Source organism: Pelobates fuscus, chromosome 9 (genome assembly GCF_036172605.1).
Source record: "Pelobates fuscus isolate aPelFus1 chromosome 9, aPelFus1.pri, whole genome shotgun sequence".
NCBI lineage: Eukaryota > Metazoa > Chordata > Amphibia > Anura > Pelobatidae > Pelobates > Pelobates fuscus.
This window is the reverse complement of record NC_086325.1, coordinates 64,277,202-64,297,722: the sequence shown is the minus strand read 5'-3', so window position 1 is coordinate 64,297,722 and position 20,521 is coordinate 64,277,202. Positions and strand designations below refer to the sequence as shown.

Sequence of the window (20,521 nt, the reverse complement as noted above, 5' to 3'; positions counted from 1 at the left end):
AATTTTTTAGATCTCAATATTTTTATTAACAAGGGACAACTTCAAACAAAAACGTTCTTCAAAAAAGTATGTGTAAATACGGCTATAGACAGATCAAGCTGCCATTATAAGCCTTGGCTCGAGAGTGCCCCTAAAAGTCAGTTTTTACGCCTTCGTAGAAACTGTTCTGAACTCACTGATTTTAATGAGCAAGCAGATTTTTTAAAAAGTAAATTTATGGAAAAAAAATATTTAGAGTCAGATCTAAATACTACAATTAATACAGTTAAACAAAAAGAACGAAAAGAACTTCTGACGTACAAAAATAAAGAAAATATCGAACCAATAGCACTCCCAATTATTTTTAATTTTAATAACAAAAATAATGATGTCAAAAAAATAATAAGAAAACACTGGCATATACTGAAACACGATGAAATACTTAATCCCATCATACCCAATCATCCAAATATTGTTTTCAGAGGAGCACCTAATTTTAAATCTATTTTAACTACAAATTTTACTAAAAAATCTCCTCCCAGAAATCTATCCTTTTTTCCCCAGACGAAAGGTTTCTATAAATGTAAACAATGCATTGTGTGTAAAACTACAGATAATTTTATTCCATCCAAAGTCACAAATTTTATGTCGAATCGGACAAAAAAAGTGTATAGTATTTATGATTTTATTTGCTGCAACACAAAAAATGTGATTTACCTGCTTGAGTGCCCATGTGGCCTCCAATATGTGGGGATGACCACAAGGTGCCTGAAGATAAGACTGAGCGAACAGTGCAGGAATATAAAAAAATGGATACTTAAATCATACAGTATCCAAACATTTCATTATGCACAATAAAGACCCACGCCTACTAAAATGCATTGGTATAAAAAAAATGTTCCACCTCCTGGCGTGGAGGTGATATAAAAAAGCTGCTTGGAAAAACAGAGATGGAATGGGTGTATAATCTTCAGACTCTTATACCCCATGGTCTTAATGCAGATTTTGATTTACACAACTTTTTATGATTTTGTATGTTTAACTATGCCTGTACCTTTAAATGTATATGTTCTTAATGTTTTCCATATAGACTTATAATTTTAAGCTGTTTCCTAACTTCCATTTTACTGCAAAATAACTTGCTCTTATTTTAAAAACTATTTGTTTTTATCCAATTAATTATTTAAGTCCCTATTTCCTTTAATATCTCTTATCATTCATCCAGTTTTTAACTGCAGTGTTTAACTCCCTTAAGCAATTATTATTGGCCAGTTTTTACTGACTCTGGGATTATAACTACATTTCCCATGAGTCAGTTCGGTTTAACTTCCGTTTTGGGAAAAAAAAATAAAAAAAAAATAAAAAAAAAAAATTTAACTACAACTCCCATAAGACATTGCGGCTAAAACTTCCGAAAATGCGGAAGTACCTTGTCACATGACTATCTTTAAAGGATTAAATCTATACTTTCCTGCCCTTGTTTTTCTTCAGAAATATCAGGAATAAGTTATACTATTATAAACTACATATGATTATTTTAAACACACGTTTTAAAGCTTTTTAATATGTTCTTATTTCTGATTGGTCAGACCAATTTTTGGCGCCAAATTTAAACCAGTTATGCTCCTATATAACATCTATTAGCCAGGTAATTTCTGTTAATCCATTTGAAAAAGTCTCTGACGAAACGCGTTATGGATATTTATATTTGTGTTTTTATAATATATTAAAGTATTTTTTGGACATTTGTTTGTGCCAAAATATCTTTTTTATAGAAACTTAATTATTTTACCCTGGCTTTTTAATCTTTATTGGTTTTATTACACCTTGATAAAAACCCTGGAAGTTTCCTGCATTTTAAAGAAATCCTAGGTGGGGATCAATCCACCAAAGCTGTCTACACAGAGCAGTCGGTCTGCTCTTGGTTTGTGAGTATACCCTTTTATTATTTTATTCACTTTGCCAAACAGTGAGCACTATCGGATGTTTCTTTTTATCTTTTTGAGAATTGGACACCAAGAACACAGAGAGGAACCCATTTAAATCCCATAAGCGGGGATTATACCGCTGTATGCGCTTTATTCCAGAGCTAGGACAGTAGCTCTGGTAAATGTGAGTTCTCAACTATTATTATTATTTCTATCCACATCAGTATTGTGCAAACTACCCTATTGGTTGTCCATCTCTTCCCTTTTGTCTTTCATATGAGAGGAACTACTACATTGGTAGAGGACACCACCAGCAAAGACCTCCTGTAAGGACACACCAGTTGGACTTTTTCCTCCCTTTGGACTTTACACTGTGTCTGCTTTTATCGTAAGCGCAGCCTTTTTATTATTTTTTACTTATCTAGCTCTAAAGGGTTTGAGGGATCCCCTTTTAATAGGTTGCTGCTTTTTAGTTACCTAGCGCTGTCTCATTTTTATTTATTTTTGTCATCAATAAGGCTCATCAATAATCGGGCAGTATTCAGGCTTTTGACTTTACATGCATTCTACTGTGCACTGAAACTATGTCAGGCTGTCAATGTGTTTGTTCTCTGTATTGCTCTTCTATACAATATAGAGAGCAATTAGTTCGCCCACGGCTTGACAAATTTGCTTGGAATCTAGCAGCCAGCTAAAAAAAAAAGCTAGGAACTAATTAAACTAACAAAGTTTTAAATACAATTCTTAAAAGGACACAATAATCACCAGAACCACTACAGCTTAATGTAGTGGTTCTGGTGTCTACACTCTGTCCCTGCTTGCCTTTTTAATGTAAGAACTGCCTTTTTTTCAGAGATCCATCGTGTCCCTAAACTATGAAAGGGGTTTATTCAGCAAACCATCAATTGTGGAGAACTTACAATGGAATTGCAAATGTGTGGACAAAATTATTCCCTTGTTACCAAGTTTAAAGGACCACTCTAGGCACCCAGACCACTTCAGCTTAATTAAGTGGTCTGGGTGCCAGGTCCAGCTAGGGTTAACCCATTTTTTTTTTAGAAACATAGCAGTTTCAGAGAAACTGCTATGTTTATAAATGGGTTAAGCCTTCCCCCAAAGCCTCTAGTTGCTGTCTCACTGACAGCCGCTAGAGGTGCTTGCGTGATTCTCACTGTGAAAATCACAGTGAGAGCACGCAAGCGTCCATAGGAAAGCATTGTAAATGCTTTCCTATGCGACTGGCTGAATGCGCGCGCAGCTCTTGCCGCGCGTGCGCATTCAGCCAACGGGGCGGAACGGAGGAGGATCGGAGGCAGAGAGCTCCCCGCCCAGCGCTGGAAAAAGGTACGTTTTACCCCTTTTCCCCTTTCCAGAGCCGGGCGGGAGCACTATAGTGCCAGGAAAACAAGTATGTTTTCCTGGCACTATAGTGGTCCTTTAATGAATAAACCTTTCACAGTTTGACATACACAGACCTCCAAACTAAAATAAGTTTATTAATTGTCGAACAAATGGTGGGCATCGGATATGATAATTTTACAATACAACCCAGTACGGCAGATAAAAGCTTATACAGAAAACATAGCAAAACGGACAGACAGAGCACTTATAAAGTTTTTATGTGAAAATAGTCAATTGTGCCAAGCAGAAAATTGTGATGACACTTTAAGAGGTGATGGTGGCCTTTGTATAAACATGAATAGTAAAATAGATCATATTAACGCAAAATCAATTGTACTAAAAATAAAAAGACATGGGGATGGGTAGGTATCATGAACTTTAGAAAATTTGTCGATGTAATAGAAGAATCCCATTTTACATTTTGGCATGATGAAAAGGAAAAAAAAAAGGTCAAATAAAAACTGAAAATCTGCTGCTGCAAATCTCAATTCAAAAAATTCAATCAAAATTTGACTAATTTACATTCTGTATAGTCTTCTGCACTCCCTATAAGATTTAGCTCCTCTGATGTCTAAGTGACCCATATTACCAGCTGGATTGGGTATTACCCTGCTGTCACAGATGACAGAACAAATAATCAGATTGAGATTCCACTCTTGAGGATAAGGAGGAAGGAAAACAAAAGGGATCAAAACAAGCACATGTTGGCAATGATCTTGAAAAGCTTAACTATCTGTCACAGTTTGAATCCCTTTGGAAAACAACCCCTAGGTGAATGTGAGCAAATTATGTTGACCGCTAGCTAAAAAGATTGAATGAGACTTGTATACAAGGTTACCTCATGCACTTTATAGGGATAACATTTTTTACTTCCGTTTTCTGACCACGCATCCCCTGGTGCCCAGTCTGCTTTTCCCCCCCGGTTGTTTACAATGGAAATGATAATCTTTGGATTGTAAGCTCCTTTGGGTAGGGCCTCTTCACCTACTGTATGTCATACATGTTTTGTTAGAAATAAAATATAGAGCTCAATTTAAAATTCTGGTTCTTGCGTTCAAATCGCTACATAATGCTGCTCCCACCTATCTTTCCTCCCTTATACACAAGTATGTCCCGTCTAGGCCCATACGATCTGCTGAAGACTTACATCTATCTTCTGTCTGTACTCCCACCTCTGATGCTCGCCTTTAAGATTTCTCAAGGGCTGCACTGTTCCTGTGGAACTCACTTCCCTCCTCCGTTAGATGCTCACCTAGTCTCCACTCCTTCAAAAAATCGTTAAAAACCCACTTCTTCATAAAAGCGTATTACTTAAACTGTTAATAGCTCCTGACTGATTCCTCTTCTGCAACTGTCACTAGTCTAATACTATCCTTATCTTTTTGTGTCATTTTACCCCAATCCCTCTAGCATGTAAGCTCATTGAGCAGGGCCCTCAACCCCTCTGTTCCTGTGTGTCCAACTTGTCTGGTAACAACTACATGTCTGTTCGTCCACCCATTGTAAAGCGCTGCGGAATTTGATGGCGCTATATAAATAACATAATAAAATCAAGGTTTGTCTTGTTTCCTGTTATACAGCGCAGTGGAATAGGTTAATGCTACATACATAATTTTAACAGTATACCACATCTTAGGAATTAACAGTTGCATAAACTAATAAAGGAAAGGCTCTGGTCAGTTAATGTCCTAAATTATTACCCAATTATTGAAATCTAAAGTAATCCTGCATTAACCGTTTTAGTGTCAGAATTAATGAAATCACAGTGAATAGTGTTGCCACAAACACCCATCTTTTCCTGTACAAACCACTCCTCCAGGCTATTGGGATGAGCATGAAAAGTGCTGCCTAGGAATATGTAGCATTCACACAGTGTTTTAGTGTGCTAATCAGGTAATCAGGGAGTGGGTTACTGCATGTTAACTGCCCACATTAACCAACTGATGGATCTCCAGCACAGAATGGATAACCCATATTATTACAGTATGTCATAGGGAGGGCTGTGAGGAAAACACCATCAATCTGGCACTCAGTGGGTTACACAGGAGAAAAAAAGGGGCAAATATTCATATTTACAGAGATATAGGACCCCAAAAAAACTTAATGTAAAAAAAAATAAACTCTTCTCTCACAAGGCAGCCTGAGGACAGTGACAGTGACCCCCCCAGCTCCCATCAGGAGAGGCAGCCAGGGGCTTGGTGTGACAGGATGTGAGGGAGGCCCCCGCTGGCCCCCGGGCCAGGCTCTCAATGCAGGGTCAGGACAGCCCCTCCTGAGCCTCCCTCCCTCCATGACAGGCCACGTCTCCCTGCAGCTCCTCTCACCCAGCACACCCTGTCACAGCGGCTGCCTGCTCTATCCCCTCAGTGGGCTCCCACCCGGCCAGCCTCGCCCGGCTCACCCGTTACCCGTGCCCGGCTTACCGATTTGTTCCCGGAGACCCTTCAGTTTGCCGCTACAGTCCGCCATCTTTCCCTGCCCCGGGGTTGCCGCTCTCTGTGTCCGCCCTGCACTGCGCATGCGCCGCCGGCTGGGAATCACGCGCCGGGGCTGCTGTTGCTGCTGCTGTTGCTAGGGAGAAGTGTTTGATTTGGGGTTAACCCCTGCCTTGCCGCGCAGCGCAGTGCACACCCAGCTCTACCTTACTCACTGACCTGTGTGTCTGCAGGCATTGTTATTGTGCTGCTAATGGCCACATAGGATGTCATCTTGTGCAATGACATGTACTCACAGTATAATGGTTTAAATGTGTACCTGAAAGGTTTATTTTTTTTTACATTACTATTCACAGGTGTGTCCAACATTTTTACCTTAGAGTGTGCATCCGGAGAGGGGGGAGAATCCATCTATACTTTACTAAATAATACTAATAAAAAAATGAGGTAAAATTATTTTAGAATACAAAAAACAGTCACCAACAAAGTCACCAATGGACCAGTGACAAGGACTTGTGACGTGAGGGTGACCCAAAATTAAAACACAGACAAAACAAAATAAAAAAGAAAGGAGTATCTAAGAAATAAATCTCTATAAAGATATAAATAAAAGATAATCATTTTAATTCTTTTGATACAATAAAACATATTTTTGCACCTGTCTACAGGTGTACAGAAAATATAAACATATACCTTCTTTAAAAACGTAAACTAACGCAAACTCACAAATGGGAATGAACAGCGAAATCGGCCTTGTATGTACATTTTCCCCCGGTCACCTAGCACCCTCTTACACCATTTATAAATTTTACATTCTGTAAGGCTCAACTCAGTAGTATAAATGTTAAATAACTGTTATTCATTTCTTAGTGCATCTCCTGACTTACCATTGCAATGTGCAGGCAGCCATCTTTAGACTCATTTGATAAGAAGCAACACTTACCTGTTGGACCAAGAACAATTTGCAGTTCTGAAACTGTCCAAACAAGCGTTTTTGTAAATTCCTGAGGTGAGGAGTAGTGAACAATAACTAAGGTTTCACTGCATGGTTGTTAACTGAATAAACTGTGCTTATGACCAAAGGGAACTTAAAAAGACACTAAATTCACCCAGAGCACTTCATCTGAATTAAGTGGTCTGGGTGCAGTACCCCTGTCGTTTAACCCCTGCAGAGGAAAACATTTCCATTTGCTACTCATGCACACTTGCTAAGCAATACTTTGGTGAATAATTATATATATATAATCAATCAATAAAGGATATATAGAAGACTTTTGTGAACAAATATGATCAGTGCATGAATACCTTCCAATAGTCCCTGGTACAGTAGAACTTTAGGGTCCTGTTCCACTGACCCTGATTTGCTTTTTGGTTTCCAACATCTGGGGACACCAAAAACAAATCCCCATAAAGCACAGCATGTGGACATCATTAAACAACTCGCACTGCACAAACTACGGTCAGCTCAAGGACAGAACCCTTTAACTGTCCTCTGTGCATTTGCAGTGTGAGTAGGGCTGTATTTTATCATTCTTGGACAGCCCCTACCCCCTTTTGGATGAGCATGTCCATTTATGGTGTCACCTTGTCAGGGGAACTCGTCTTCGCGATTTGTACCCTTTTTTGGTTCCCTAGCTCCCAAGTTTAGAATATGGCACGTGAATGTCAGGAAAGTAATAAACTATTGAAGGAACAGTACTCTGTGGCTGAGATTATCAATCTTGATGATCTCAGCCAATCCAATGCTTCCCATAGATGTGCCAATCAACATCTCCCCTTAGAGATGCATTGAACGTTTAGCGTCTCTGTGCAGTACTGGACTAAGTTGTACCAGTAGTAGCCATCTGAGTGAAAGCCACTGGAGGTGTTACTAGCCAGCAATGTAAAGAGAAAAGGCAGTGTTTGCAGTGCTAAGGCTGCAGGGACATGACACCAGAACAGCTACATTAATCTTTAATGGTTCTGGTGACTATAGTGTCCATTTAAAGCTTGGTTTAAATAGGCCAAAGTTCTCATCTCTTTATCCTGCATCAATACGTTTGCACAACAACATGCTCCTATGCTGATGCGGATATGAGTTCTCACACTGTGTGAGTAAAATAGATAACCCTCTTGCATCCATAAAAGATGTAGAGTTGCAACATCTTGCGTTTATACCAGCTGGCTGGAGTAGTGACATGGTGGATTTTACAGGTACCATGACAATGACATATACCATACAAAGAAAACTTAACACACAAGATCCATCTGGCAGTATGAAAATATTGATGAGCAGAGCTTAGAAAAAAAAGGAAAGAGTTTAATGTATTTGAAAAGTAAAAAAGATAAGTTACATGTTCAAAAATTCAAATATAAATAGGACATTCCAGATTTATAAAAATTCAAACGACGCCTTCAGGGTATCCAAAGAAAAGAGAGGATATATGCACATACATGCATTAGACCAAATACACTTTTCTAATATGTATAAGTATACAATATATATATATATATTAAGTTTTAAAATGCAAATAAACAGGGCCTCATTTGCAATCTGTTTGTAAACTTTCCCAAAACCAATCCAGGCAACGAAGAAAAAATTTATATTATTGAGGCTATTTATTTATATTTTGTGTGTGTGTTTATGTGTGCGCACCGTTCCATTAATCTGTATTTTGCATATAATTTTGTCTTTACAGGAGCATTGCTACTAAGAAATGCATGTTCTGGGTGTGCCCCCAATTCCCTTTTTACTGTGGGACATTTGGGATTGCACTGGCAGTCTGGCACAGGATCTTTGTATTAGCGTTTACATTTAACAGTGAAAGGGTACCTAAATAAAAAAAAGGGCTTTTAGAACTAAACTCAGAGCTCAATCGCAGATCAGCACTTCCCAGTAAAACCCTTGCATGCACCTCTTCGTATGTTATCAGTTTGTGATCAGTCATGTAGAACATTGTACGTAATAAATCTGATGCATTCTAATGGGTTTTTTTTATACTTGAGCAGAACATTGCATGTGACTATTTGTTTATCTGCAATTTTATTTGATTAGAAATGAGAAGTTTCATATGCCTATACTAACATAGGCTATAATCCATATTTTTTTGGAATGACATGTTTTTATTGAGCAGCTTTATATGGACACCTATATTTTTTTACATGAAACATTGTAATTTTATAACATGACAGGAGGCTTCGTATTTGCTTAAGTCTCTCTTTACTAGAACTCCACAGCAGCACAGAAAAACAACCAATCAGAAAAAAGTTAGGTACTATAAAACTCCCCTCCCCATGCATCATTTCCTCTTTCTTTGCTGCTCCGCATCAGTACAGGTCAGAGTACCACTGCCTCATGCTTATAGTGGGTGGCTTTGGGATTTTATTATGATATATTTATGATTTATATTGATTATATTTAGTTGTCATATTATTTTTTTATATTATCCATATTATATATATATATATATATATATTATTTAGTTATATTTAGTTGTCATATTATGTTTATCTATTTATTTTTTATATTATATAGTTATATCTTATTTCTATCTATTTGTTTCAGTTTGGTATAACTTTCCTATTGCCTCCTCTTTGCTTCCCCTGTTTCTTTGGGGTGTGTGCCTTTCAGGGTGGTGGTTTATGGGGTTTCCCTTGCAGTCAGCTTCCCCCTTTGTATTTTACCCTTCCTCCACCCTCAAGCGCCTGCCTGTTAGCCCTCCGCGGGCTATGGGCGCTCCGCTCGGGTTGTCAGGAGATTAGCCATTTGGCTGCCTCCTCTGACTCCCCGAGCTGCAGTGTGAGCCTGCCGGCGGCCGGATCCACTCACACACGTGGCCGCCTAGCCGCGGCCGGCTTTTCCGCGGACCGCATGTCCGCCGGGGGAGTAGGGAGCACTAACGCTGCCCCACCTCCTTTGGTTCCTTCTCCTCCGGTCGCGGGTGCTACGATACCGCCGACCGGAGGCTCGACACGTGGCTGCCTTCCGCGGACCGCATGTGTCCGCCGGGGGAGGTGAGAACAATCACCTGCTCGCCCCCCCCCAACCCCCTCCTCACCTCACTCCACTGTCAGAGGTGCACCGGGAAGCCGTTAAAGGCAGAGGCAGGCTTCCCCTCCAGGGTGCTGGCAAGTACCTTTGATTTCCACCAGTGACAAGTCTGTCTAGTTTAACAGTCACATAGTTTAGATTCTGCAGTATTTTTATATGTTGTGTCTATTAGAGATAGTTTACATGGCTTGATTTTTTGTATTTATGCTATACTGTGTTTATACTGTACCCTATTTATCTCTGCATCAGCTTTATTTTACTTTCCAAATGACACCACTGGCATTTTATTTTGTGATTTGTTTAGGATCAAGTCACATGTTAAATGAGGTATCCATGCTGGTGCTGGTTAAACGACTTTATGTCATACATTTTAATCTTTATGTCAGATGGAGAAGCTTTGTTCCCACTTCCTTTAGTACTTCTCTGGTGTGAAGGCATACTTACTTACATATAAGTAGTGTTTCATATTTTAAAGGATGTGGGCTGTGAATATACTGTTCCTGCCTTCAGATTAACTGTTGGTTTCTACATGTGGTTGTGCAGGGGTGGACAGTTGTAGTTGTCCCACACAGGGTGCTACACCGTACTTCATGCACTTGCTTCCAGTGGGAGCCTGTAACCTGCATGCACCATAACTACTGTATCAGAGACCTACATCTGCCCCATTTGCGCATGGTGCCCCAGGACCTATTATGACACAGATTTGGAGCACTTCCTTAACAAGGACCCTTGCCGCTGAATGATACACCACCGATAGGTGGCTTGGCCAGCTCTGTCTGTGCCATTTTTGCTAGCCTGCTATGTCCGTGCCCATTGAAACGGCCTGCTATGTCTGTGCCCATTGAAACGGCCTGCTATGTCTGTGCCCATTGAAACGGCCTGCTATGTCTGTGCCCATTGAAACGGCCTGCTATGTGTGTGCCCATTGAAACGGCCTGCTATGTCTGTGCCCATTGAAACGGCCTGCTATGTCTGTGCCCATAAGATTGGCCTGCTATGTCTGTGCCCATAAGATTGGCCTGCTGTGTCTGTGCCCATAAGATTGGCCTGCTGTGTCTGTGCCCATAAGATTGGCCTGCTGTGTCTGTGCCCATAAGATTGGCCTGCTATGTCTGTGCCCATAAGAACGGCCTGCTATGTCTGTGCCCATAAGAACGGCCTGCTATGTCTGTGCCCATAAGAACAGCCTGCTATGTCTGTGCCCCATTGATTGGCCTGCTATGTCTGTGTCCCATTGAATAGCCTGCTATGTCGGTGCCTACTTGAATGGCCTGCTATGTCTGTGTCTATTTGCTTGGCTAACCTTTCTGTGTCCATTCGTTTGGCCTGCTGAGCCTGTGCCCTACTGGCGGGCCTACACTATTGGTACCGAACCCCCTTTTTTGGCCGCAGGCCTGGGGTAATATCACTGAGGAAAGCCCAGTGCCCACCAGTAACATGGAGATAGGCAGGTGTCCAGACAAACACCATTGCCACCGTGTTCAAGAGGACACCAGTATACGGCCATCTGAATTTGGTGGGAAGGGTGAAGGCCCTACACCTCATGCCTGAAGGGCAAGGTTTCTTATGAAGATCCTGGACACATCCGCGGTTTATTCCAAACCGGCGACGGTACGTCTCCAAGGTGAACTTCGCACAGGCAAGGACCGGTACTCAGACTCCTACAGGAGAAAGCGGTGTTTTCCTTGCCTTTACCAACTATTCCGTATCTGCCTCCCGGAAGCCTTATAGGTTCAGTTGTTTTTTCCTGCGTTAGGTTAGCTCCTGGCCCGGTCCAGTGGGATTTACTTTTCTTACCTTCCGGACTGCTGTTTTGCCTTCTATCCGGGATAGAATTGGTGTATTTTCTCTTATCTACGTTAATTGTGGCTTTTTTGTTTTTTCATGACTTCCTTTTCCTTTTCGCTCGGGTCGTCGTGAGGCCTGACTTGACCTCCTCCGACCTCCCAGGCACTCGTGGATCGCGGAGAACGTCTCCAGCTTTCCTCAGACTACCAACGGTCTACCTGGACCCCGCGCGCGCGCACGGGATCCGGATAGTCGGTTGATAGTTTTCCATCGTTGTTTCCGTAGATTGCCCTCAGCCTTATGCTGACATTAATAATAGGTACGCCCTACAGTTTGGTCACCCTGAATCTCTAGGCACTCTAGTTTGCACCACGGGAGGGTGCGGCCCTCCATCACCTCGATCCGAGTATATTTATTTTCAGGAACAGAGGGCGAACCCTCTCATACAGAACCGGATGCTGATTTGTTACTAGTGGGCGCGGCCCGCACTCGTCCTCAACCAGATACTGGGCTGGATACAGAGGACAGGTTGGGAAGACCCATTCTCATTGAGAGAACCGGTCACGGATGTAGACTCTGCTGTTGGTTACTACGGGTTGGCCCGCTCAGGCTAGCAGCCGGACGCTCTCACGGTATGCGATCACAGTAGTAGAGAGCGCGGCTCTCTCATACGCTCGGCGCTCTACAGTACCGGCCATTTGTTCATCACACAGGCTTGTACCTGTGCAAGACATTGACTTCATAGAGGGGCGTCCCTCCTGCATTCAATTAGAGCTGACATCCACGCTACTGACTTCGTTCTAGAGGACTGCCTGGTCATGCAAGAATTACATGTTTAGACTAGATCCCTCTATTCGATCTCCTGTAATGGATCTACTGGATCCAGACCGCTGTAAAACACGCAAGGAATACTCAGTGATATAATGGGGGGAGTCTCCCACTTATTACACACACTCCTGGAGTTGGTACGGCTAACGGATGGCCCTCCGGTATTTGAGAGTGCAGGTTTTTTGGCATATTCTGCACCATATAATACAGTGATTGCTTTCTGTTTTGGATATTCAGACCATTTTGAACAAACTGCGCAGACAGTTTCTCCCATTTCAGGATGTCAGGTGATACGGAGACATTCATGGAGCAAACGGGCACTGCCTTGCTCGGGTAACAAGATTATGGACGGCCTAGCACCCGGTCTGAAGGTATAATCGTACGTATGGATCACATGGTAAGACCGGAAACCCCGTTTGTCTTGACTTCCCCGGTCATTATGATCTTGGGATAAGATGGCAGGACTGCCCCGTCTACTCGGAGCGCGTACCTGGTGAACATGGTTCGAAGATAGAGGATCCTCCGTCCATGCTCTATTTATCCCTCACGAGAGCTGTTTTGTTGGTTTCGCGCTAACCTATTTTTCAACTACCGTCGAGGAGACTATGGAAGTACCTGGTGTGCCCCGACTCCTACACAGAGATCTTTCACTTTTGGACGAGGGCATTTCTGGATGGAAATCTGCGTTCCGGTTTGTTTTTTCCATTCCTTTGTAGATTTCTGTGATTCACTATTCTCAGAGTAGTCGACCACCGTTTCCTCCACACAAGTTCAGTTCGGAACCCTGAATGGACGTCCTTTGGAGTCTTTTCTCTACTGCGTCCGAGGATTACACAGTCCATTTGGTATATTGGTATCACTTAGAATACGGCTGGTTTGGTCACACTCTTGCCTGCATTGTGAATTTATCCTCGGATGAGGCATCTCACCGGGAGGACAGGAGGGAACGGAAGACCCTTCCCCGGTTTTCTATGGCGATTTTGGTGGTGGACTTAGGCGCATTCCTTGAGGTTGTAGATCTACCCGCAAGGTCGCATCGCCGAATGACCCTGGCACAATCGGAGGAGCCGCCTTACGGATCGTGAGTTGAGACATGGTGGCAGTTTCTTCTCGCGACCCTAAGTCCGAGATTGACCTTCGATATTATACAACTACAGGAATATGGCTGATAGGTCAGCTTGCCAGCTCATGGACCGACTGCTAGGAAACGGGTCGCAACATCACGTTCAATGGATTTAACAGCGGATGGTACTTTTTTCCGTAATTGAGATGCTTCGTCGGCTGGCATTTTCTTTGATTCGTCTGCTGTCATTTATCGTACATGGAATGTCCAATTAGGTTTACTCTGATATTTCCTGGAATAGATACCAGCGACACAAACAGCGTTGGATTTGTTGTCTGAGCGTTGAAACAGCAAATACGAAGCCTCCTGTCATGTTATAAAATTGTAGATTATGCTAGCTTTAGTGTACCTATAATCTTAATTTTATTAATGACAGGAGGCGAGTATTTCCCACCCATTCTTGTCCCTCCCTTGTTTAATGTTATAGTTTAGATTATCAGGTACGTATGCAACTCTGTTTGTTGTCTCTGCTACCTGTCGCTTGTTCCTTATGTCTGTGTTTTTTCATAAGTAGGGTTGGGATATCTACATATTAAGGTACTTTTGGTTGCTACATTGGGTACCTACATGTTTATTCAGAGTACACTTCATTGGATAATCAACCTGTTCGATTCTGTTTTTCTCTCGTTTCAGTTTACAGTCCATCAACACTATCTAGTTTGACGGTTACTCTCGGATGGTGGACATCGTTATATTCATCGTATCTAGGACTTCGTTTCTTCCCCATGATGTTCGCTGCCTTTTATTCTGTTCTTGTCGCAGCTTGAAAGAGGAAATGATGCATGGGGAGGGGAGTTTTATAGTACCTAACTTTTTTCTGATTGGTTGTTTTTCTGTGCTGCTGTGGAGTTCTAGTAAAGAGAGACTTAAGCAAATACTTGCCTCCTGTCATTAATAAAATTAAGATTATAGGTACACTAAAGCTAGCATAATCTACAATTTACTAGTAAAAGAAACTTCTGTATCCCTGAGTCTTGCAGGCAGAATGGAGGTTTAATATATATAAATGTATGAAAACTAAATTGAGCCTGCAGGCCTTCAGCTCGACAACAATGCACAAAATTACATTATGTAAATTTGATTGTGTTTTTTAATTAGAGAGCTGTTTGATTTTAATTCAACATTGTTTGTTGTAGAATTGTTTTACCTGTTTAATGCATGAATGCTTTCAGGGGCTGTTAATGTATTGTAAAACAGGTGTATTCAATATACTCATAGCTTTTATAATAATGTGTGCAAAAATATCTCAGGGCCACAGGCTGTGACCTCTGACCGAGCCAAGTTAAGCCAATGGGACCAATATGGCTCAGCAAAAAACACACATGGCTGACATACCCTAGCAGTTCATTCCTGTCCCATTAGCACCCAACAAGGAGAAACCATTCTAAATGTGGTACAAGACACGTATGAAGACTCTCTATGTCTACACTGGTTGGGGTATCTATGACACTGCAAATACATACTGATGGATACCTGACACACAATGAATTGACAAATACTGCTTGATATCTGATATACTGATCAGCCACAGAATTAAAACCACCTGTCTAATATTGTGTAAGTACACTCGTAATGCCAAAACAGCTCTGATGCGTGGACTCCACAAGACCTCTGAACATATCCTTTGGTATCTGGCACCAAGACATTAGCAGCAGATCCTTCAAGTCCTGCAAGTTGCAAAGTGGAATCTCCATAGATCTGATTTGTTTTTCTAGCACATCCTACATTGAAGGCACTTTTCGGGAATGGACAGGGGTCATTAAAGGCACTATGACCAGTCTGTGGCTATGCAGCCCCATATGCAGCAAACTGTGATGCACTTTGTGTTCTGACACCTTTCTATCACAGCGAGCATTAAGTTTTTCAGCAATTTGAAACCGGACCAGACTGGATAGCCTTAATTTCCGACGTGCATCAATGAGCCTTGGGTGCCCATGTCCCTGACTCTGGTTCATCACTTGTCCTTTCTTGCACCACATATGGTAGGTACCAACTACTGCATATCTGGAACACCCCACAAGACTTGCCACTTGCTATTAGCAGTCATCTAGCTATCACTATTTGGCCCTTGTCACTCAGAGATTTTCACTTGCCCATTTTTCCTGCTTTCAACACATGAAATTCAAGAACTGACTGTTCACTTGCTGCCTAATATATCCCACCCCTTGAAAGGTCCCATTGCAACAAAATAATCCATGTTAGTCACTTCACCTGTCAGTGGCTTTAATGTTGCAGCAGATCAGTGTATGTAAAATAGAGGATATCTCAAACTGGATATACATTATGGAGGATCTCTGGCACACACTGCATATACATACTAGAGGATTACAAATTAGCGATGCTGTGAGATGTTAGAGATTTATGCCAAGTGATCCATTTAGCTGAAATCTCGCAATTTGGTTTATGATCAACTCCAATTCACAATTTGTTGAATAAAATCTTGTGTACTGAATGACCTCAATGAATATTGCTTTAGGTCAGGGTTCTCCAAATTTTGGCCCTACCGATGTTGCTGAACTTGAAATCCCATGATTCCACTGAAAAATACCTGCAAAAATAAAATTCTTGTGTATATCAAAATGGCTCACTAATTAACGGAATATTCCTTAACATATGAGAAAGTAGCTTTGCTCTAGAATTGTGCATGTTTAGTTAATCATATAACGTTCTTTGGTATCATTGTTAATCTATTATATATATTGTTTCGGCTGCACCAATTACTATATAAAAAAATGTTTTTTTTTACCCCTTTAAGCTAATCAATTTTTTTCCAGTTTGCATGGCAACGTCTTCCGAGTTCCAGTATGTGCTCTGCATTTACAGCATATTAGCAGCTGCATGTCTATAAGGACATGTATATTTATATTCTGGGCTGCTACTCATATCTTTGTATTATTTAAAGTAGATTGCAGCCACTCTTGTTATCGTCTGGGCGGTTTCTTATCCTCTGTAAACATGATTAGCTTGGAAACCAGGGCAGTGTAGCTGCTGAGTGAAATGTCTTTATGATTGCCATTTAACTGATATTGCTCACAGCCATACGCCATTTCCTTGTTGACCTAGCTTTTATTTAAATTTCTGATCATACCAAGAATGAAAAGTACAAACTCCACTCCTGAAACTGTCTTAATGCTGTGCATCTACTGCATGCAAATACATCACTTCCTCAGGCTACGATTTCTTTACTCTATGGATTCCTATTAAGTGTTTCCATATGTAGTCCTAGTTAACCCACTCATTGCTAAACATTTCAGAAAAATAATGGATTTTGAGGCCAAAGGGATTGCGTAGTGTCTACATATAATGAATGTTGACACATTTCAAATTAAAGGCTATGAGTGAGATACATTAAAGACCCATTAATAGAAAAAGTGGAGCAATTACCATGGCAACCAGAAGATTTAGAACTAAAGTTTTGTTTAAATATTTTCTACACTTCAGAGCTGATCAGTACATATTTGATCCAACTACAGTAAGCATATCCCGATCCCTGCTCCAAAAATCCAAACATTCTTAAACCAGCACTAGATTAGTGAGCTGACATGCTGAATTAAAGATTTTTTTTATTTTTTTTTTGCTATATTTTATTGTCTGCTTTCCACAATACAACGTTTAGTAAATTGTCCCACTGGAGATCTATTTTCCATACATACTGGTTGCAGTTTACAGTACATTAAAGGAAGGATTTTATATAGATACTAATATAAATCATAAATAAAATGCAATGTACAGTCTTCATAAAGATTGGGTCCGCAGTGTTGTACTATACTATAATTTATACGAGAGAGCGTGTTCAGCAACTACATGCATGGGTTAGATTTGTTCATTAAAAAATATAAGCTGCACTGTAGTTTGAAATCCCAGTCACTTCCTGAGAGAGCTGCAGATTTGTGGTAAACAAGGGAAATTCAAAGATAATATTGTTTAATCTTGATATATTTTAGCATTTATTTCTGCAATTAGCAGAACTGCAGTTTAAAAATGAGGTTGAAATTCTGCCTGAAGTGTCCCATTAGTCTAAGCACCATAACCACTAAAGTCCTTTGTAATGGGTTATGGTATTAGGAGTCCCCTGGGCCCTGGCACTGACCCACAGTAAGGAATCAAACCATTTTTGAATAGTTTGACACTTATTTGGGTCCCGCAGGCTCCTGTGGTCCTTCTGTCTTCTGGATATGGCTAATTTAGAAGTTCCCATTCTGCTATAACAATGAGAGTTTTGAAAAATTGTTCTATGCTATTGAAACTTACAGTGAAACTCAAACTGAAACCCTTTTCTTATATATTAGCAACATCTGGCCTCATGTCATCACTGTGACTTACCGTACATATCATACCATCCACTACATATATTATCAACCTCTGAATAATTTTTCATAGCCCTTCATTCATCACCACACCAAAAATAAATAATAAAAAAAAAAAAAAAAAAACACCAGAAATTAGTCTCTTATGGACATATTAAGGGTAAAATAAGTTTGTAATTTTGGAAATATTGGTCCAAGGTAATAGGTGACATCCACATCTGATCATTTCTCGGTATAGTTCAGGTATCTCAAACTGTGCCTCCACCCCTAAGAGACCCAGAATTCTTTCAATGCAATGGATGGCAGAGGATCAAGAGTTGTAGTTTGAGTAACACTTTATGTGCCAATATTTGAGATGCTTGGTATTGTGTGCCAAGAGAGCATTCTAGCAGTAGAATTATATTTCTGGTACTTGTAGCATGTGGTTTCTGGGTTTCTGTGGCTGAAGTCATGAATCATATTGAGCATGTCATACTGTCCCTCTTTCCTGCCCTGTGTACCTTTTTTCTAGAAGTTTAGAATCTTATATGATTAAACAGCAAATAAAACTTACAGAAATATGTGTTTAAACTGCAGTAAACATGTATCAAATTACATTTTCCCCCAAAACAAAAGCAACCTTCTTTGGCTGTTGGGTTGTTGGGAAGCATTAATGGAGGGAATGCTTCCTGTTTCAGTTGGTGAATTTTGTCCCTCATTTAATACTTTCAGGATAATCACTATCATGAGAATTCAAAGGGAATTTACTTTCAAATTTAATAGGACACTATAGTCACCAGAACTACTACAGCTTAATGTAAAGTATGTTCCTGCGGGTTTTTTTTAGGAAAAAGGCAGTGTTTACATCTAGTGCCTAGGAACACCTCTAGTGGCAGTCATTCAAACTGCCAATAGTGGTGCTTCCTGGGTCAGTGCTGCACAATATGCAGCACTGACGATCAGCGGCTCCACGCTCTGCATGGAGGCGCTGAACGTACCTCATAGAGATTCATTAATTCGATGCATTTCTATGAGGAGATGCTGATTGGCACAACAGCGTCCAAATGCTATCCTACGGGAAAGCATTTTGGTTGAGATTGTCAAGTTTGCCAAGGAGGAGGAGCGGGAACGGGGTCAGCTGCAACGAGATCCGTGTGTCACTGTAAGAAAGATGAGTAAACACACCTTTTACTCATCTGACAGGTGGAACAGGGGCCTAAATATCGCTATTAGAACTATAGAGTCAGGAATACATGTTAAACCCAGAGTAGCCAAATTGAAAGCATAGCTGACTTGTTTCCAGTTCTGCTATTTTGATCTTAAATTTGAAATTCACTTTGAATACACTTTGAAGTCTCACTTTAGTGAATAATCCTGCCTGAGATTGCAATTATTTGCAATTCCAAATATAACCACAGGAGGCATTATCTATAAACTAGTCTAATTGGTTTTCTACACATTATTATTTATTGGGTTGGCTTTGTAGTCCCCTTGGGAGCCAGCTATATGTATTTACAGGTTGTTACAAAAATGTCCACTTTATGATATACTAGGAATGATACGGATATGGAAAAATTTGTAATGCTATTTTTTTTTTCAAAGAGAACTATTTATATAAATGTATGGCATTTTCTAATTGTATCTGGAATTAGTTTTTTTTTATATATAATGAACTCAATTCTCATTTATTTCTTCATTATCTTCATTTTTCATTTTCGGTTTCAAGTCCTATTCTTGGATTTCTTTTTTTTAAATAATTCTTTATTTTTTGTTGTGCATTGCAAAATCGAGAGCCATTAAAGCTCGTATAGATATATCCTGTAGCATGTAACATTATACAACAGCGAACTTAGGACAGGCATTGCGTATATGTACTTTTCACAGTTATGTTGGAAATAAACAATATAAACATTTGCGTCAGGCATCACAGCTCCGATCATCTGTAATACAATACTTACAGCAGGACTGATTCGTAATCTCCGCACATTAGTACAATTTCTGCAGTACCCACATGCCTCTGTCATTTACCAATGTGCTTTCTTTATATTTGTCGTGTACGGCAGTAATGCAAGTCAAGAAGGCCAAGACACACTCCCTATAACTTGTAACAAGAATAATAGTATAGATAACTTTTCGTGGACTGTCAAATATGACTGTGCATTATTAAATAGTGTGTCCAGACCGTAACATAGATTCTCAGTTAGCTATAGAAATTCTGCAGAGGTAACCGGACACATGGGCACCTCGCAAGTCTTATTTCCTAGTGGTTACGACTAAAGGTCCCTGTATCAGTAATCTATTCTTGGATTTCTGTGGAGTTACTGCCACCTAATGGCCAAACTAAATAATTTAGTTCTTCTGGCAAAATGAATCATTAATATAAATTGCAAGATTTTTTAATACACTGGCAAAGTCGGAACAAATCTGTCTACATAAAATACTAAATAAAACATGAAGTAATTATTAGATGACAGGTACATAGATGGAATCTAAATAAGTTAAGTCTAAGCTTCCTATAAGAAACATCCTTAGCTGTAAGTGTTAGTGAGGACAGCGTATCAATCAGTGCTGTTGATATATACTGTATATTATATACATCCTTACTGAAGCCATAATGTATTTAAGGACTTGGTAAGTTATTTAATTAACTTAAAAGTTAATATTGTGTTTTAACCCCGAAGTGTATCCTAATCTTACTGCCAATTTTCCCACGCTGTGTAATT

The 20,521-nt window shown here is 40.3% G+C and overlaps 1 protein-coding gene across 11 annotated transcripts in view; it reads right to left on the bottom strand.

The window, feature by feature from the left end:
* MAP7D3 (MAP7 domain containing 3) overlaps window positions 1-5,828 on the bottom strand; it is a 66,269-nt gene extending 60,441 nt beyond the window's left edge. For all 11 annotated transcript variants that reach the window (XM_063432009.1, XM_063432011.1, XM_063432010.1 and 8 more), the window contains exon 1: window positions 5,732-5,828. In XM_063432009.1, coding sequence (XP_063288079.1) covers window positions 5,732-5,828 — 97 coding nt within the window. The remainder of the gene's footprint in view (window positions 1-5,731) is intronic.
* Window positions 5,829-20,521: the final 14,693 nt, after the last annotated feature.